This window comes from Somniosus microcephalus, chromosome 10 (assembly GCF_052327205.1).
Source record: "Somniosus microcephalus isolate GS21.2 chromosome 10, FLI_Smic_1.0, whole genome shotgun sequence".
NCBI classification, from domain to species: Eukaryota; Metazoa; Chordata; class Chondrichthyes; order Squaliformes; family Somniosidae; genus Somniosus; species Somniosus microcephalus.
Window position 1 is genome coordinate 197,013,436 of NC_140996.1, and position 20,904 is coordinate 197,034,339.

At 44.7% G+C, this 20,904-nt stretch overlaps 1 protein-coding gene across 2 annotated transcripts in view; it reads left to right on the forward strand.

Moving 5' to 3' along the window:
- LOC147111970 (FRAS1-related extracellular matrix protein 2-like) overlaps window positions 1-20,904 on the forward strand; it is a 319,343-nt gene that overhangs the window by 274,123 nt on the left and 24,316 nt on the right. For both annotated transcript variants that reach the window (XM_085999403.1, XM_085999402.1), the window contains exons 12-17: window positions 1,315-1,445; window positions 5,729-5,887; window positions 7,623-7,926; window positions 8,655-8,786; window positions 12,601-12,932; window positions 19,374-19,566. In XM_085999403.1, the coding sequence (XP_085855529.1) occupies window positions 1,315-1,445; window positions 5,729-5,887; window positions 7,623-7,926; window positions 8,655-8,786; window positions 12,601-12,932; window positions 19,374-19,566 (1,251 nt within the window). The remainder of the gene's footprint in view (window positions 1-1,314; window positions 1,446-5,728; window positions 5,888-7,622; window positions 7,927-8,654; window positions 8,787-12,600; window positions 12,933-19,373; window positions 19,567-20,904) is intronic.

The window sequence follows — 20,904 nt, forward strand, 5'->3', positions numbered from 1 at the left end:
TGCTCCACCTCCCTCTTGGGGCACTAAAACTGAAGTTAGCGATCGCCGGCGCTATTTTTCGCCAAGCGCTAAATTTAGCGCCCAGGCAATTTTAACGACCCGAAATGGTCGCTAACTAATTTTTCCCCCAGTGGCCTAGAAATTTGATGGCCTGATTTTCAGGCACTAACCACCTTACTAAGCTCTCAATATAGTGGGCAGGAAGCGTGCGCACATTTCCAGCCGGAAGGGCATCACCTGCCATATTGGATACAATAGATGTGCTGGCAGCAGAAGCCCACATTCAAAAACATTTAAAGGTTGATTCAAATTAGGGACTTGCTTGACCTGTTTTCGAATTTCGAATGCCCCAGCATTTCACTCACCGCACGCTGAACTTGCACAGCACAACGTATCGCTAGCTGGCAGGAATACCCCCCCGTACTTACCTGAATGTGGAGCCGGGAGGAGCAGGAGTGCTTCTCCCTACCCCACCTTAAATGAATGTGGGCTGCTGGCTCCATGGAAATGAGGCCCGCCGAAGCCCAGTACTGAGACTGCCTCAGGCCTCACCATCGCAGATATTGAACCCAGAGCCTCCCGCGTGAATTTCTAGACCATTGTCTCCCTATTGGACTACAGTTCCATAGATGCTTTGCACTAGTGGCCATCCTTCATGTGTAAGCCTACGGTTGCAAGTATCAGGAGGCTGTTTGACCCTGAGGATTGCAACCAATCTGATCCTGTCTTCACCAAATAGCCACATACACACTTTCCAGACAGTGTCACTGGATAGTGAAGACGAGCAGGACTCTTTTACTCAGTTACCCAGAGGTACAGGAGTCAATTGTAGCACGCTACTGCTGCCCTGGCTGAGACCAGCTAACTGAGTACATGGGAATAGAAACCGGGTCCTTCCTGTGCTGTGTGGCTCACTTTTATACCAGGCCTTAGTTTATCGGATAAATGCATCAGGAGTTTTGGTTTACGGTGTTGCTACACTTTTCTTGCTGCACTCTGATGCTCCATAGATAGGATTAGACCAATTGAAAGGCTTAAGTGAGACAATTCCCTATCCTCCATTTAGCAAGCTAAAGTAGGGTAGATTACAATGTACCTTAACTTTGTTCATTGACAAATTTAATGTATTTTAGAATGCTGATTAAACCTGGTAATCACAAATATAAATCATTCTATTGCTGCATAATAAATTACTAAATAAGTACTCAGTGTCGGGAAAAAAATGGGTCTTCCACAGTTTGAATGAAATTTTGTCTCCCTTTAAGTGGAGACTGTCCCTTCTTTATCAAGACTGTTGGTTTTGATTGATTTCAGAAATTGAATTTAAAGAAAGTGAAACTCAGCACTTTGTGGAAGTTGAGGTGCTATATGATGGAGTGAGAGAAATGCGAGAGGCCTTCACCATCCACCTGAAACCTGATGAGAACATGGTGGCAGAAACCCAGGTACACTGGCAGAAGAAAAGTATACAGCCTACTTGGCAGTAGGTTTATTAAACAGATTCAAAAATACTATTAAAAGCCTTCAGTTTTGAGTACTGCAAGCGCATAGAGGAAAATACCAGCTGCTACCACAGGCTAAATCTAGTGCTGGACAAGGACGGGGTGCAGCTGCAGTTAGCACATTGTCCTTTTAACTCTGCATCCTGTCCTTTACTTCCTATTGGTCTGTTATCCATGGGAAAAGTGAAGTACCTGCTTGTTCTTCTAAACAAGCCATTAGCCACTGACTTTATGCGGTGATGCAATGTCGACGGACTGACATTACTGATGTCCCCAGTGATCCCTGGAAAGAGCCCGTGGTATAAAAAGATCACGGCAGCTTCATTGCCCTGGAATTGGCCTGCTGGTTCTCCTGCAGCCAGGTGCACAGCTCTATCACTGTCTCCCTGGCAAATAGCAACCTCTGAAGGAATTGCTCCTCCAGATAATTCTGTCATGACCAATACAGTTACTTGGCAGGGTAACGGCGGAGAAGAGCCTTCCTCCTGCAATGATGCCTCACGTTCTTAGGGTCCAAACCTCCTTCCTCTTTCTCCAAGTAGCGCATGTACAGTGGGATTCCAAATGGTACACCCAGTGTGCTAAGCGGGTGGTGTGACCACAGAACTCCAAGCTCTCTTTGAACTCTCCTGTTACAGCAATGCTAAGCTTTAAAAATGTTCTCTCCTCACTGGCCAAAAGTCAATTTGTCACTTGCTATCCAGGTTAGTGCCTTACTATTAAGTATTGAACAGTTGAAACGTTGCTCTGCTAAACAGAACACCAGTTTATATGGCCAACACATGATCTCAAACCAACAGAAATGGATATGCAGACCTAATGAAGTAATTGCAGGTCATTTTAATCTAATTTGAAGAGGAATGCAAAGCAATGGCTCAGCCCACGCCCAGCCCGAGATTGGAAGAGCTCCTTAAGCACAAACAGGATGGAGACCAGACACACTGGGCTGGATTTTACCAGCCCTTTGGAGGCGGAACTGCTGGGAAAATGGTAAAAATTGGGAGCATGTCCCAACCCGCCTCCGAACCATCTTCCCGGGAGGCGGGTCCCCGACTCACGCAGGGACCCGTCTCCTCGAGGCGGGAAGGGGATTAGAGCCAATTAACTGCCTGATAACAGGTAGTTAACAGGCAGTTAAGAGGCTTTTCCCCATTTTACGCCTGCTGATGCGGGCTTCCTGACGTCAGGAAACCCCGCCAGGGTCAGTGAGGTGAGCAGTGGGTCTGCGGGGGTGAGAGGGGTCGAAATGTCAGCTGTAGAGGTGAGTGATGGGTGAAAGTGTGGACAGGTAAATATGAGAGGTGAGTGTAAAGTGTTGGAAAGAGTTTCCTTACCGTTGCTTCTTTCTGCAGGCTTCAACCTTTGAGGATCCGAAGGTGCCTCATCTCAATGGCAGAGATGACAGAATGGCTGCTGCATTCTCAGATGCAGTAGCCATCTGCTTTAGAACATAAGAACATAAGAAATAGGAGCAGGAGTAGGCCAATCGGCCCCTCGAGCCTGCTCCGCCATTCAATAAGATCATGGCTGATCTGATCCTAACCTCAAATCTACTTTCACTCTCCATCCCACCCGAACCCATGAGATCTCCCGGGAGAGGCGAAAAACCAGATTAAAAACCCAATGTGCCAATTTGGGAGAGAAAATCTGGGAAATTCCTCTCCGACCCATCTAGGCGATCGAAACTCGTCCAGGAGATCACTCTGTCCCTGTATTTCCTACAGTACTTACCTTCTGTAAGAGGTGATCTCCACCCCAGCCAGGAACAGGCCCAATTTACTCTTGAAGGACTCCTAGCTGGCAGCCTGTTCCCGAGGTCTCCACTAATCCCTGTGAATAGAACCATTTCCTGAAATCTAACACAGAATTAGAACACAAGAAGTAGGAGCAGGACCAGGCTACACGGCCCCTGGGCCCGCTCTGCCACCCACAGGGCCATGACCGATCCGAACCTAGCCTCATGTCCGATTTCCTGCCCGCTCCCCGTAACCCCTAATTCCCCTTCTAGGAAACTGTCTATTTCTGTTTTAAATTTATTTAATGATGTAGCTTCCACAGCTCTCTGGGGCAGCAAATTCCACAGACCTACCACCCTCTGAGTGAAAAAGTTTCTCCTCATCTCAGTTTTGAAAGAGCAGCCTCTTATTCTAAGATTATGCCCCTAGTTCTAGTTTCACCCATCATTGGGAACATCCTCACCGCATCCACACGACCAAGCCCCTTCACAATCTTATATGTTTCAATAAGATCGCCTCTCATTCTTCTGAACTACAATGAGTAGAGTCCCAATCTACTCAACCTCTCCTCATATGTCAACCCCCTCATCCCCGGGATTAACCGAGTGAACCTTCTTTGTACTGCCTCGAGAGCAAGTATGTCTTTTCTTAAGTATGGACACCAAAACTGTATGCAGTATTCCAGGTGTGGTCTCACCAATACCTTGTACAACTGCAGCAATACCTCCCTGTTTTTATATTCCATCCCCCTAGCAATAAAAGCCAACATTCCATTGGCCTTCTTGATCACCTGCTGCACCTGCATACTAACTTTGTGTTTCGTGCCAGGACCCCCAGATCCCTTTGTACTGCAGTACTTTCCAGTTTCTTGCCATTAAGATAATAACTTGCTCTATGATTTTTTTCCTGCCAAAGTGCATAACCTCACACTTTCCAGTATTATATTCCATCTGCCAAATCTCTGCCCACTTACTTAGCCTGTCTATGTCCCTTTGCAGGTTTTTTATGTCCTCCTCACTCACTACTTTCCCTCCCATCTTTGTATCATCTGCAAACTTTGATATGTTACACTCGGTCCCTTCCTCCAAATCGTTAATATAGATTGTAAAGAGTTGGGGTCCCAGCACTGACCCTTGCGGAACACCACTAGTTACTGATTGCCAGTCTGAGAATGAACCATTTATCCCAACTCTCTGCTTTCTATTAGATAACCAATCCTCCACCCATGTCAGAATATTACCCCCAATCCCGTGGTTTTTTATCTTGAGCAATAATCTTTTGTGTGGCACCTTGTCAAATGCCTTTTGGAAGTCTAAATACACTACGTCCACTGGTTCCCCTTTATCCACCCTGTATGTTACGTCCTCAAAGAACTCAAGCAAATTTGTCAAACATGACTTCCCCTTCGTAAAACCATGCTGACTTTGTCCTATTAAATTATGTTTATCCAAATGTCCCATTACTGTCTCCTTAATATCGACTCTAAAATTTTACCAACCACAGATGTTAGGCTAACTGGTCTATAGTTTCCAGCCTTCTGTCTATTACCCTTTTTAAATAAGGGTGTTACATTAGCAGTTTTCCAATCTGCCGGGACCTTTGCTGAGTCCAGGGAGTTTTGGAAAATTATTACCAATGCATCCACAATCCCTACCACCTTTCTGCTGAGGAGAGAGGTCTTGGTGAGCCTGTGTGCAAGGGCTCACCTTAGAACAGAAATTGTCAGTGTTTGGCAGCTTCTCAAAGCTGTCAAACACTGACAATTCATCTGTCAAAATTTTTTCGACAGATGAAGCATCATACGCTGACATCATCTGTCACTGGCTTTCCCTTAATTAGCCGGTAAGCCCGCAGGGTGGGCTTAACAAGGCCAATCAAGGGAAAATAGCATGGGTTGGTCAGACATCGCTGGGGGCGGGACTGAAACCCGGAAACCAGCAGTCCCACCTCCAGCACATCTCCATTGAGAAAATCCAGCCCAATGGGTCTCCACCCTTTTTTGCTGCATCCCACTAATAGGCACACAAGGGATGCAATGCAGAGGATGATGGGCTTCAATATATATTTATTGTTCTATAATAATCCTCCACAAGCTGAGTAAAGTGCCTGTGAATTTTGTATCATGTTAACCAAACACAGTAAATTCTTTTGAATTAAGGTCCATATCCTATACGTCCCATCACAGGGAAGGAGAGGAAATCACATTGGCAACAGATGCCGTGTTGCCCTGGCCCCTATCTGTTTATGGAATAAAAAATATGGGCATGCAACACTGGAGGAGCGAGTGATATAAGGAACTCGCATATCGAACCTGTTCCATATCATACCTTTTTGAGGAGTGTTTGATGCTCTGACTGCTATGGACTGTTTCCAACAAATGTGCCCCACATTGATGACCACAATCACAAAAGAACTACACTGTGTTTGAGGAATGTTTCATTTGCTTTCTTCAGCAGTACACTGCTGATACTTCTTTATGTTGTTTCCCAGATAAGTAAAGCAATTGTATACATCGAGGAGATGAACAGCATGGCTGACGTCACGTTCCCATCCGTCCCACAAGTTGTCTCGCTGCTTATATATGATGATACCTCCCGAGCAAAAGAAAACCCTAGCCCCCCAGCAGGCTATCCTGTTGTCTGTGTTACAGTACGTATCACCCAGTTAACATGACGGTGTTCTGACATCCTGTCATAGTGATTAAAAGCATACATTTTGCATAGTGCCTTCATTGGACAATAAGGATGCATTATTACTTTTTAAAAATGCTTAAAAACATTATGCCAAAACTTTTACCATTTTGTAAAATTATAATTGAGTTAATGCCACATATTGCAACACAAAGGCAATTGTGCATCATGCAAAATGTATTTTCCATTGAGAGCATTGGGGGAAAAGAAGCCAGGGGAATAGACCATGTTGTTTGGGTCACAGTGTTTTTGAAAAAGGTTAGTCTGATAAGTCACTGCCATTGATATGTTTTAAGCTGAGGCCACATTACCTTCAACCATCATGCTGCCCATCAATAGTGGAGCAGATGGCGGGACGTACAATAGCCTGAGAAATATGGACAGTGTATGCTGGGGTGCAGGGTTGAAGAAGATTGCACAAGTGGAAAGCAGCAAGACCATAGAGTTTGAAATCAAAGATGAGGATTTAGAAGTTGATGTGCTGGTAGACGAAGAACCAGTGCAGTTCAGCAAAGACTGTGGTAGTAGGGGTGTGGTGTAGCATACAATTGGCAGAATTCTAGATGAGAGAATTTGTATAGAGCAGAGCTTATAAAGCTGGTGAGAGCTTTGAAAAATCAAGTTAAGAGGTGATGAAGGCATGGATAAGGGTTTCGGCAGCAGTGAGGTGAGGTAGGGACATAGGTGGGAGATTTTATAAATGTCGAAGTAAGTGGTCTTTGTGATGGATTCGATGAGGGCTTTGAAGCTTAGGTTGCATACTTTTGGTCGTAGCCTGAGTGGGAATTCAATAGTTAGGATGGAATCGGCACCTGATGTGCACAGTTTCTGTCAGAAGTCGAGCAGGCTGGCCTCAGTATTGTTGAGGTTGAACTGGAGAATGCCTTGGCTCACCCATGATTTGGTGTCCGACAGCACACCGACAGCCATAGGGTCAAGAATGGTGGCGGAGCGGTAAAGTTGAGTGTCATTGGAAAACAAATGGCAGCTGACCTCATGCTTGCAGATAATGTCATCAAGGGATAATATGTTATTAAGGAATAGAAGCAGGCTAAGGATGAAGCTTTAGGGCATGCTACTAGTGACTGTGCAGGCAGAAATCACTGGAGGAGATGTATTGGCTGCATAGGGACTGTGTGGTGCACTAGAGGTGAATGGGAATGAAATTAACAACCATCTTGAAGGACACCAAGGTGTTGACTAAGACTAAGGTAAACTGTGCCAATATAGGAAAATCTAGGCTTAACTGCTTCACAGCACTGAACCGAATGACAGTTTCCCTGCAACAATGCTTGGGTTAAATAAAACTGCCCCAAAATTCATGCCTCCGTATTACTGGATTTTAAGCCCCATTGAACTGTAGAAATATTATTGCAACTGAAGAGTAAGATACAATAAATTCATCTGCCCAGGAACAAAAGACAATCCAGGCTGATACAGTAATAATCTAAAGGAAAGAATAGCTCTGGTCATTGTGTGTAGGGACATTGTAAATGCATTCAAAAAGAACATATTTGCAATGTTGCTTTATTTTTATTCATGTACAACTGACTAAAAGTTGTTTCATTACAATTCTAAACACAAACAAAAAATATTAATGTTTGCTGGTGTCTCAATTCAAATGTTTTATCCTTTACTTAACATAGTTTGTATTATCATTTGAGATGTTTAACATCATCCCATTCTTTCCTCAGGCATGCAATCCCAAATATTCTGATTATGACAAGACAGGCTCAATATGTACCAGTGAGAACATCAATGATACCCTTACTCGCTACCGCTGGCTAGTGAGTGCCCCGACCGGCCCTGATGGAGTGACCAGCCCTATGAGAGAAGTAGACTCAAACACCTTCTTCACCTCATCCAAGATGATTACTCTGGATTCCATCTACTTCCAGGCTGGCTCTCGGGTGCAGTGTGCTGCTCGAGCAGTTAATTCCAATGGGGATGAAGGGCTTGAATTAGCTAGCCCCATTCTATCAGTCAACATTGAGGAAGGTAACACTTAAAAATGTGTACTTTGTCACTTTGAAGAGAGTAATGTGCCAGATTGCACATTGAATAATGGAGGAAGGAGTTACAAGTTAGCACAAATCAAGAAATCAAGAGATTTATATGTTTCCATGAACTCTTATGATTTTAATTTCTTTTATTTTTAGCACATTGATTAATTCTTTCATATTGAAATTCCATCCTGTGCTGGTTTAATGCAGTCATTAATCTGTTTAATTTAAACAAAGAAAATTAAATACCTACATGTGAATCTCCCATTTTTTAAAATGTTAACTGAATCCTAAGATTGTGTTAATCCCTTTCACACCCTAGCTACCACCTGCAGAATGATTTCAGTGAGCATATACATGTGCTGTGACATGAGCGAATACATGATATTAATTGCATTGACTGGCTGAAGGCTATTACAAGGTTATTTCTTGGATTGAGAAACTATTTTTGCTTACTTCTTGCATTATAAATATTACTTCGAAATTATGTATTTTATTTTTCTTAAAATCTTGTAAGAATAAAAATGTTTATTTTTTAAAAAACTATACAGCCCTAACTTATATGGTTCCTTTAATGCTGTATATATTTCTCAGTGCCCACAATATGTCCATCAAGAGATGTGGCATACTTTTAGATTGAGGACAATGGAAATCCGAATGACCTTTAAATCTGTCACTCAGTTTTGGTTACCAGCCAGTGACGTGTGATTCCTTCATTGTCAGGTTTGTGCCAGCCGAGAGTACAAGGAGCAGTCGGTGCTGAACCATTCTCTGCTAAGCTGCGTTACACGGGATCTGACGATCCAGACCATCCCAACCTCATTAAAGTGGCTGTAACAATGCCTCACATCGATGGTAGGGAGCACTGCATGGAGCTGCTGTTGTGTGTTTTTCAAGTTTTTTTTAAAAGTTGTATAGAATTTAGTTCCACTGCTTGTAAGATTCCACTTAACTGCTGCTTAAAATAAATAAGGTAGTGGCCACCAATCCCCTTTCTCACTAATGTGGACATTTTGTTGCTGCCATTGACTGGTAGTTTCATTGATGTTTAGGAGGCACTTTGGGGAACCATTTTTTTGTAAAACACCTGGGGCTAGATTTTCAGTATAGACAGTTTTGGGGCGCTAACCTTAGCGCCCGCCCCAAAGTAGCGCCCCGTTGCCGGAAATTCAGTGGCTTCGCCCTAAGAGGTTGGTGGAGCGCTAAAAGAGGCGTTCCACTACTATCTTTAGGCGCTAAGCCGGCGGTGCAGAGCGCAACACCCGAGCTCGGGCGCAGCGCACGACAGACACTCTGGTGCCAGTGAGCTCTTAAAGGGGAAGGGTGCATGTGTTTTTTTTAAAGGCAGAGTCTGGGGGGGGGGGAAACAGGAGGAGGAGGAGGAGGAGTTGTTGTTCACAACAACACACTGGCGCCTTCCACACAACACCTGCGGACTGCCTTTTATAGTGCAGGAGGAGTGTCCGTTAATTTGCGCTCCCCAGGGTGTGTTGCGTTCCATGTTACAAACGCTCTGGACGCCAGCCGCACAATGGGGCGGTCCGACTGAAGTTTGGATTCGGGGCAGCCAAAGGGCGTTGCACGAGGATGTGACGTCATTTTCTGCGCGCGCATCCGGGCGGCCGCTAAACTTTGCGCCGGCGCTAACGGGCAACTTAATTTGGGGCGGGGCGCAAACTGCGCTGCGCCCGGGCGCTACACGCATAGCGCCCGAAAATCACTTCTCTTAAGGCGCTAACTGCTGGCGCAAGCAACTGAAAATCTAGCCCCTGAAGTTTGGATTTTTATCTCCCACTGTGAAAGTAACATTGAATAGCTAAGGCAGCCTTTACTGCTGAGGCATTTCTGTAGGGGAAACAGTGATGCACATGTAGGTGCTTCAGTACACTGTAGCAGAGAGTTCTAGGGCAGGAGCTTGAGTTGTGACTGCCCATACACTAAGGGTACGATCTCGCTGACTGGGATCGGTAGCGCGGTCTCAGCCCACTGCCTGCTCCAGCCCGCACTCTCCAACTGCTTTTACGTTCATTGGGCTTGTTAAGCCCACCCAGCGAGGTTCCCAGCCAATTAAAAGGAAGCGGGTCTGCTGACGTAATTTGCTGACACGTCATCAGCCGGTTTCCTTAAAGGGACCATGTCCAAATTGATTTTGACGGTTCTGCTGTCTGTGTTCTACAGCACTGAGATGCTGCAAACACTGACAAGCACTGCACAAAGGTGCACGGCTGCACCCAGGCTCTCCCATGACTCCCTCCATATGCTTATGGAGGGAGTCACAGCCCGCAGGGAGGTTCTCTTCCCTTCCAATGGGTGGAAGAGACCTCCTCAGGAGACCCACGCAGTCTGGTTGCACATTGCACAGGAGGACACAAGCAGGGATGTCATCAGGAGGACCTGGCTGCAGTGGCGCAAACCTTTCAATGATCTCAGTAGATCACAAAATGTTACTGCCAAGCCACACTCAACCTCATCCTGCTGTGCCACTCATCACATCCACATCACTCTGCCTTCCCTACCCTACTCCTGCACATCCTTACTCACACCAACTTACCTTGCACCTCCACCCATCCCTCTCTATCTATATTATCACTTCCCCGTCTCACTAGCCACCCCTCACACTCACCCTCATCCTACTGCAAGTATACCAACTAACAACACACAAGGGTAGGCACTTGGGTGGTTTAGCCAATGTTCATGTGAAGTTTCTGGTAATGTGCTGTCAAACATTGAAATCTTTATTTTCAACACTTTGCATTCTTGGACAGATTTGTGTGCACCTTTGGAAGTGGCTTAGTGAGTTGCAGTGAATGGTGAGACACAAGGGTACCCCCCCACCGCAATAGTGATAAGTGTGAAAGGAATGGCTTGGGCATTGTAGGGATGCTTTATGGTTTTGGTGTGGGGTGGTGCCAGCCTGGCGCATCGTGTGGCAGCCAGGGTGTACAGCGTCAAGTGAAGTAAATCTGGCTATGGTAAGGCCATCGCTGGCCTCCCAGGCAGCAATGTGGTCGGGTGCTGATGCCCTGTGTCCTGTGCAGCATCAGTTGATTGCGGAGAAGGTTGGTGTTGATGTTGTTGCTGCTGGTGTGCCTGATGATGTTGGGTGTTGGGGCTGATCTTGGTGGGATTCTAAGGACCAAGGTGAGATTTTTTCAAGGACACCGATGCTGCTGGAATAGATGACAGGTGAAGTTGAGATGACAGAAGCGATCTGTCAATGGTGAGAGAGCTTGCTCCAAGGAGGTGACAGTGGATAGAGAATTTACTCCAAACGCTTCCAAACTGCATACAGCGCAAATGTGTCTTCCAAATCCTGAAGTTTCAAGCTTCTGATATTGGAAAGTGAACAGCTGTGAAATGTTAGCTTTTATACCACTTTTGCAGCTGTCACCTATTCACAAAAGAGTCATAGAGAACCTGACACCCTTACCTGACGTGATCCCCGAATGACCGGAACCTCGTGGATAAGTTGGAAAAATGGCTAGAAGGTGGTAAAATGCTGTTCAACTGCTTTTAAAGACCCTCTTAACTATCTCAATTGGCTGACCTGCCGCATAGTGCCCGGCCTGCAAAGCGCAGGCAGACCCAGCACTTGGGAAACTGACACAGAGGCGGGTTCAGAGCAGAATCCCGACACGCTGTCAATCTTGACAGCGGACCCGCCTCCGAACCCGCCCTCTGAGCGCCGGCAAAATTCCGGCCTTTGTGTCTTCCATTCTGTCGGGTAGAAACACAGAATGATGAAGAGGGAAAGTAAATGATTTCTGAGGAGAGTCACTCCCCGATGTTTACAGGGAGGGTGCGGATGAGGTCGAAAACAGCCAAAGAACCTGGCATGGCTGGGAACGCAGAGGTCCTACCGATCTTAATGGCAGGACCTTGTTCGCGTCTTGTAGCTCCATCTCTCGCCCGGCAGCCAGCCACGTGGGCAGCCTAGCCAGCGGGCGGGAGAGAACACCAGCGGCAGGAGGACGCAGCCGGGGACCCTTGGGGACGTTCCCCGGCAATCGGGAGGGGAAAGCTCAGCAATCGGGACTGGAGGGTGTGCGGGGCGAGATCGGTAAACGGGAGTGGGAGGAAAGGCCTGCGATCGGGAGGGCTGTGTGGAGGCTAGAGATCGGAGCTATGGTGGGGGTGGGGGGAGAAGGTTGGGGATGGGGATGGGGGAGACTTCCTTGATGGACTCCTGCTCCACAAGTAGTGCTGAAACAGCCACTTAGCTTGGGGAGCCGGCAGCTCCCGCCTCCGTTTCACTGCCGAGTTTCCCGACCCCTGCAAAACCCGTGCAGCAGCAGTAAATTTCAAATTGGACTCCCAATTGCACTGTGGGACCCCAATTTAAATATATTAAGTAAGCGTCCCGCCTCTCCATGGCGGGACACTCGGAGGCCTCGATATCCACTGCCATAAAAATGGCTGCGTGCACACTATGTTGGGGTCGCGTTCCGCGCATTTCACTTTTAAACCTCCTGCCCGACGTGCGGGGGTTAATATCAAGGCTCCTGTGCCTCTCTCTCACACCTACTAGTGACTGACTGAAAAAACAGCAGTGGTGGAACCCTGCCCAGAATGGTGGTTGGAGTGGGAAGAACCAAAATGAGAGATAAAAGGGGAGAACAAAGGGCTCAGATGTCTGACTAATATGTTCAATTCACAATTTTTGTTTCAGGTATGCTTCCTGTTATCTCCACACGCCCGCTGTCCAACTTTGAACTTACTCTCAGCCCTGACGGCACTCGGGTTGGAAACCACAAGTGTTCTAACCTGCTGGACTACAATGAAGTAAAGACTCATTATGGCTTTTTGTCAGATTCCACTAAAAACCCAGAGGTGATTGGAGAGACCTCCCCATACCAGTACAGCTCCTCCCTGCGTGGATCTTCTACACTCAGATTCTACCGCAACCTCAACCTTGAGGCCTGTCTCTGGGAGTTTGAGAGTTTCTATGATATGTCTGAGCTGCTCACAGACTGTGGTGGCACTATTGGGACTGATGGACAGGTATGGACAACTTCCGCTTCTTGGCAGGGTTAGGCTTTATCAAATGGACTCTTACTTCAATGTTTGCTGCCACATATCTTTTTTTTTAAAGGTGAAATTGTTATGCAGATGTTTATATTTTTTAAATGAGGTACACCAAACATAATGGGCTGGATTTTGTCAATGGAGGCGAGTTGGAGGCGGGACTGCTGCTTGTCGTGTCAATGTCCCGCCCCCATCCTCGTCTGACCATTCAGAGGGATTTTCCCTTGATTGAGCTTGTTAAGCCTATCCTGCGGGCTCAGCAAGCCAATTAGGGAAGAAGTCACTGACAGATCACGTCAACGTCAGACGTGCTATCTGTCAAGACTTCTTGAAAGAAGAAATGACAGCGTTTGACAGCTCTGTGAAGCTGTCAAACACTGACATTCTCTTTAGTTTGATGAGTCTTTGTGGTGAGGACTCAACAAACATTGAAAATAAGTAAATTTCAGATGTCTGATGGATCGGTGGGTCCATCAGCCATTACCTGAAATTGACACGGTGGATGTCTGCTCTCTCGATCCAGCATGGCTAAAGGCTATAGAAGGAAAAAAAGGTAAGTGAACACTTTTTTAAACTAATCACTCACCTTGCATACTTACCACTTCACACTTGCACCCATCACTCACCTCTACACCTTACTTCCAGGTGCCTCCGACCGCCGCAGACCTCCTCCACGTCTCCTCCAACCCGGCGGGGTTCTCCGAGGTTGGGAAGCCTTCACCTGTGAAGGTAAAATGGCACTAATCCTTTTTTCTGCCTGCTAACTACCCGTTAACAGGCCGTTAAAAGGATTAAAAGCCTTTCCTGCCTCCAGGAGATGGGATCCGAAGCTGCACATCTCACCGCCTCCTGGCAAGTGGGCACGGAGGCGGGTTTGCCATCCGCCCCCACTTTCTCCGATTTTACAGGCTGTCCCGTCTCCATGTCCACCTCCTCGGAGCTTGGAAAATCCAGCCCAATGCATTTTTATCTCTTCCAATTTTCACTCTTATCCAACTCCTCCTGAAGGCGTTGGCTCATGCTGAGGTATGGTTCCAGGGGCTCCGGGTGCGCTTCTGTACATAATCAACGTCTGATTATAGACACAGATGCCATTGTCTCAGTATCATACCCATACAGAAAATATCCTGTTCAAACTGTTTTTAAAATAATTTTGATGCTATTAGACAAGCACACTTTCAATCCTGGTCTCCAATAATTATAGAATGAATGCTCCAATATTTTCATTTTTCTAATCACATCATTGCAGTCACTTTGCAATTAAGAGAAACATCAAAGCTCTCATTTAGAATCAGTTTTGATTAATTAAAATTGTTTACATTTAACTAAACAGGCCTCCTCTGTAGGCTGCAGTAAATCACTATTTGTGTATTTTTAGATGTCTTTTTAAACATCACTTTGTATAATAGTGAAATCAAGACACCCTTTTACCCAAGGCAGTATACCAGTTGCCCATCTCCTTTGAAGTTACTATAGCATCCAGTCTCTGGAAAAGAGCTCCACCATTCAGTTTGTTGTAGGAATAGAATAATCTGTTGCTCAGCACTGCCAACTCTTCCCTCTTCCACACCATGTTTGCTGTTTGCCTCATTGCTTTACTGAGTCTCCTTTGGATGGTGAACAAAGCCTTGCTACGTGGGGAATGATGCTTTCTGTAACGCGACTCCGTGCAGAAGGTTGAGCCACGTGTAGACAGGCAGGCAGGGCTTGGATCCTTTTGTTTGTCCGTTCTTTACTGTGAGCCCACATGTCTGAGTATGGCTGAGTTACGAGATTGTCTCTTGTTTTGAATTCTTTGCCATAAGCTGCGTCCTGCCGACTCGTTCGGTGTAAGAATTTGCTTATCAAACTGCATTGGCTTCTGTGTTTCATAGATCTTATAACTGAATGGTGTACTTTCAGTTTTTACAGCCAGCTTTTCATTTTTGATTTTTTTTTTAAAAATTGGAGTTTATTCTTGCCCTCTATTTTTTTCTTACTTCACTCGCTTCCTCTTGAACTTCTACAGTGGGGCATGCAGGTGCACTAATGACCTGCACCAACGAAGCTTCATTTAGCCTATAATTTTCTTTTACTCTATTGTAACCCAGCTAATACATTTTTTTTAATAACCATCTTCGAATTCAACAAAATGGAGTCTGTCCTTTCCATGCTGTATAACATTTTAGCCTATATTTACTGATCAGTCTTGCTTTAATGCTGATGGTAAGTTGTTGGCAGTATTAAAATGTAAGAGTATCCATAATGGCAGATTCCGTAAGTGGGGTGGTGGAATCTGGAGATCAAGTCTACACTGGTCCCATTTCGCCTGCGGCAACAAAGCATTCAGCGTTTCACCGGACCTTTTGTGAAGGTGCAAAGCGAGTGACTCTTAACAGATTGTTACTTCCAGAAAGTTTGGTTGCGTTTCTAGCAGATTCTTTAAGCTTGAGCCAAAGAAGGAGCCTGGTTGCACTACCTCTTGCCTACCTCCCTTCTCACCCTCCAAATGGGATTGGAGATTTCGATTCACTCATACATGCAGGATCATTAGAGGAGCATGCTGAGAGGGAGTATTGAATGAAAGAGGTAGAAAAAACTACAAACAAAAAGACAGAAAATTGAATTTTAGTGGTTCCACTGTCTCTGAATATTTCAAGTGCAAAAAATATATCAATAAAAAAAGTAGTCTGTGTTTCCTTGGTCGCCACTGACAAAACAGGTCTTTATTTGTCCAGTTGTAAGCACGAAGGCGAAGATCATTCCTTGAACAGTGGCAGCCAAAGCACTTTTATCAGCAGCAGGGATCAAAGGGCCTGAGACGCCCTGTTGAAGGGCTGTCTTCTGATAACTACAGCTTTGTGTAATAAATGGAAATGCATTATGTCCCCCCTTTTGTTGTCACGGTGTGAAGGGCTAGATTTTATAACAAACTCTGCGTCTCAGTGGCGCTCCACTTTGATGTGTGCTGTTGATAAGGAAGCTCTTTTGCCTGCTGCCACTTCTCACTGCTGATAAGGGAATGATCGGGCAGTTCAGAACTCTGCAAATAAAGACTTTTTCTCTTAAGCCGGGTGTAATGGCCTGCCGACTGTTGTTTGTCTTTTACTGTGTTGTTTTATGTACCAGTACTTGAACTTTAGTGAAACAATAAAACGATCAAAGTCTCCTTTTCCTTTTGGGAAAACTGCTGCAGCATTCATTCCCTTGTACCAACACTTCTCCGAGCAAGTTCTTTTATTAGCATCAGGGGATCTAGTAGGTTTCAAATTTTGGGGTAGGGGCTGGCAGAGAAGAAAAGTGTAAGATATATAAAACCACCAGAAAGACACACAGGCACTGAACATCTTTTAACCGTTTACTTTCAATTGTTGTCTCCCATTAGTATCCCACCATCCCTATCCCGTTATGAAGGGCAGACAAGAGCACTCCATTAATATCTTATGGATACTTGTTAATGGCGCTCCAGTTGATGAGATTTCCTTGACCTGCAGACATAAGGATCCTCTCTCTCAACATGTGCCTCACAGCTTTACTAAGGCTGATGCTGGTTGCGGCAGCTTCTGACATAGCTGGCTGTAACCCGAAAGTAAATTTGCTGGGATTCGCTAAAGGTTGGGTCCTCCTAGCTGCCCATCTGAGCTGAATGTAAAAGCAGCTTAATTCTGACCATGTCCCAGCAGAAAGCACATTAGAGCAATGCCCTACACCTCCCCCCCCACCCCCCACCAATAAGTTTTTAGATAACCTGCTCGAAGGGAAGCCCGAGTTCAACTGTCGTAAAAGATTTAGTTGGGTGTAAATAGCCAGCAACCATTTCATCTTTAATATGCCAAGTGGATCATTAATAAATTGTACTTCAGTCACACTGACAAAGTATGTTGTGAGCACACACTGCTTCTACCTGCTGTAAAAGTGCGAGGATGTGCATCACATGACGGTTACATTTTTTTAGGCGATGTGATTCCTTTGGTATTCTTATAGATGCCCCTCTCCTAATTAGTTCAGACTGGGGAAAATGAACTGGCACATTGATCAGCTGTAATGCTTACTGAAACATTTAAACAACAACAACTTGTATTTATATAGCGCCTTTAATGTAGTAAAACGACCCAAGGCGCTTCACAGGAGTGTAATAAGACAAAAAAATTGACACCGAGCCACATAAGGAGAAATTAGGGCAGATGACCAAAAGCTTGCTCAAAGAGGTAGGTTTTAAGGAGCGTCTTAAGGAAGGAAAGCGAGGTAGAGAGGTTTAGGGAGGGAGTTCCAGAGCTTGGGGCCTGGGCAGCTGAAGGCACGGCCACCGATGGTTGAACGATTTTAAATCACAATTTAAAAGTCTGTATAGACATCTGGTGAAAATGAGTGACCAGGGGTTCAGTGTTTCAAAGTTTGTCAGCATATTTCAGAAGGATTTATTTACTTTTTGTTAAACTATTTTCCCAAAATTGTGCCCCCACATATGCACCTCAGACCCAAAGTGACAGTCAGCTGTGGTACATTACTGTTGTGCAGTCATCAGAAAAATAGAAATGAATTGGTAAAACACAAATTCACTGCTTTAGACAGCAGTGTGCATGGAAATTTGAATTCTAAGCTAACAGTTTGATGACTTTCATGTCATTTGATTTCTAGCTTGGGTTCTGTTTTCTCTATCCTATAACTCATGGTAAAAGCTCTTAAGTTAGACTGAATCACTGTTCAAGTTGGGTAATTTGGATTCCTGTCCTTTGTGGTAACAATGAATGCTTGTTTTCAAAAGCTTGAGTACATACTAGTTGTAAAATGTAGTCTGTATCCTTGTCAGATGCCTGTTGCCTCAAGAATTTTCAGAACTTGGGGCCATGAACTCAAAACTAATTGGTAAACCTGTTTGTAAAACTCTTATTAAACGTTAAGAATTTGTGCCTGCAGACTCCAAAATCTGCCTTTTATTCTTTAGTGACAACTCTCTCAAGATTAGAGTTGTCCAGTTTCACTAAGTCCAGTTTTATGTTAAGTAACATTAAATAGTGTTTAGAAATTGTGAGGTTCGAAGCTGCGAAGACATTTGTCGAAAATATAGATAGAAAGCAGAGGTGGCCTGGGGGCAGTCCTGGTCTTTTGCAAATTGACATTTCTCCTGGATGTAAGGTGGCAGGTGTGCAGGGCAGGAGCTTCTGTTCTGAGAGAGTGAGCAGACTTAGCACTCTGTAATGTTTATTGTCCAGGTAAAACAGAGAAACTTTTAAGTTGGAAGTCTCTAGTTCCTTCGAGCATAGAAACACAGGAATGTACAGGGCTGGAAAAGGCCATTATGGCATTCATGCCGGTCTCAAAATTCTGAAACTACCCATCTTACATCATTTTCCTAACCAACCATTTGTCTCTTCCAATTTACAATAGAACCTGCCTCCCAGGATAATCCATTTTGCACTTTCCCCACACTCGGTATGAGGTTTAGAGGGTGCGTCTGAGAGAGTCTATGTAGAAATAGTTCACTGTAAACAAAAAAAGAAAGACAGATTTGCATTTATATAGCGCCTTTCACGACCACCGGATGTCCCAAAGTGCTTTACAGCAAATGAAGTACTTTTTGAAGTGGAGTCACTGTTGTAATGTGGGAAACGCGGCAGCCAATTTGTGCACAGCAAGCTCCCACAAACAGCAATGTGATAATGACCAGATAATCTGTTTTTTGTGATGTTGATTAAAGGATAAACATTGGCCAGGACACCGGGGATAACTCCCCTGCTCTTCTTCCAAATAGCGCCATGGGATCTTTTACATTCACCTGAGAGAGCAGTTTAACGTCTCATCCAAAAAATGGCACCTCCGACAGTGCAGCACTCCCTCAGCACTGCACTGAAGTGTCAGCCTGGATTTTTGTGTTCAGGCTTGTGGCGTGGGACTCAAACCCATGACCGTCTGACTCGGGGGCGAGGGTGCCACGCAGCTGACACAATTGATCTACTTACAACTATAACTAGGGATTAACCACAACCCGGGTGAATGAAGACAACATTTTCATAATCAGAAATCACCATAATATTTTACGGAAAGCACCTTAGTGGTATAGATCCCACCACGTGTCTGACTGAAATGCAAGTGCCCAGTCTTCAGCTAAAAATGGCAGCAGGAATTTCCAAAGAAATCATTTAGAAAGGATTTGTACAGTTCAATGTAGATTTCACTTTGGCAAAACCGCTTAATACCCAAATGCAATAAATTAAAATAGGAAAGAAAAATGAAAACAAATCCTGCATAGCAATAAAATTCTGCAGTAATGTCACTGTTCTACAACCAACACTGACCCTATTTTTGGGCCAACATGTTTTGGTTTTGTAAAAAGTGACATTTATAGTTTATGGATTGCAACGAGTATTTCGTATTTGATGATAGCTGGTATATCATGTGTTAAAATCTTTTTTTGTTTTTTTCTTTCTCTCTCATCAGGTTTTGAACCTTGTGCAGTCTTACGTGACTCTGCGAGTCCCTCTTTATGTCTCCTACGTTTTCCATTCCCCAGTGGGTGTCGGCGGCTGGCAGCACTTTGACCTGCAGTCTGAGCTTCGCTTGACTTTTGTGTACGACACTGCCATCTTGTGGAGGGATGGAATTGGCAGCCCACCAGAGGCTGAATTGCAGGGTTAGTGACTGCCAGATTGTTTTAACATTTCCAATTGTTATTATCAGCAAGTTCAGTTTGGTGGGGAAAAATTTATATCAGGAAATCTTCTCATCAGTGATTTGCTTTTACAATTGAAGGTAAATTTTGCAAAACTCCACACAGCCAGCATGTATCAGAAAATCCCACCATTTTCCTGTTATTAGGGAGGAGGTAACAGGGCACTTTGCCCGATCATATTATGATTGGGCAGAGTCAACACGGATTTATGAAAGGGAAATCGCATTTAACAAATCTGTTAAGAGTTTTTTGAGGTTGTAACTAGCAGGGTAGATAAGGGGGACTAGTGGATGTGGTGTATTTGGATTTTCAAAAAGCATTCGGTAAGGTGCCATACAAGAGGTTATTAACACAAAATTAAGGCTTATGGGATGGGGTAATATATTAGCATGGATTAAGGATTGGTTAACGGACAGAAACCAGAGTAGGAATAAATGGGTCATTTTCAGGTTGGCAGGCTGCAACTAATGGGGTACTGCAAGGATCAGCTATTTACAATCTACATCAATGACTTAGATGAGGGGACTGAGCGTAATGTATCCAAGTTTGCTGACAATACAAAGCTAAGTGGGAAAGTAAGCTGTGAGAAGAACACAAAGAGACTGCAAAAGGATATAGATAGGTTAACTGAGTGAGCAAGAACAGGCAGATGGAATATAATGTGGAGAAATGGGAAGTTATCCACTTTGGTAGGAAAAATGGAAAAGCAGAATATTTTTTAAAAGGTGAGAGATTGGAAAATGTTGCTATTCAGAGGGACCTGGGTGTCCTTGTACACGAATCACTGAAAGTTAACATATAGGTACAGCAAGCAATTAGGAAAGCAAATGGTATGTTAGCCTTTATTACAAAGGGATTGGAATATAAGAGTAAAGAAGTCTTATTACAATTATATAGGGCCTTGGTGAGACCACACCTGGAGTACTGTGTACAGTTTTGGTCTCCTTACCTAAGGAAGTATATACTTGCCTTAGAGGAAGTGCAATGAAGGTTCACGGGACTGATTCCTGGGATGAGGGGATTGTTCTATGAGGAGAGATTGAGTAGACTAAACCTATATTCCCTAGAGTTTAGAAGGATAAGAGATGATCTCATTGAAACATATAAAATTCTTAAGGGGCTTTACAGGGTAGATGCTGGGAGGATTTTTCCCCTGGCTGGGGAGTCTAGAACCAGGGGTCACAGTCTCAGAATAAGGGGTCAGCCATTTAGGACTGAGCTGAGGAGAAATGTCTTCACTCAAAGGGTTGTGAATGTTTGGAATTATCTACCCCAGAGGGCTGTGGGGGCTCAGTCGTT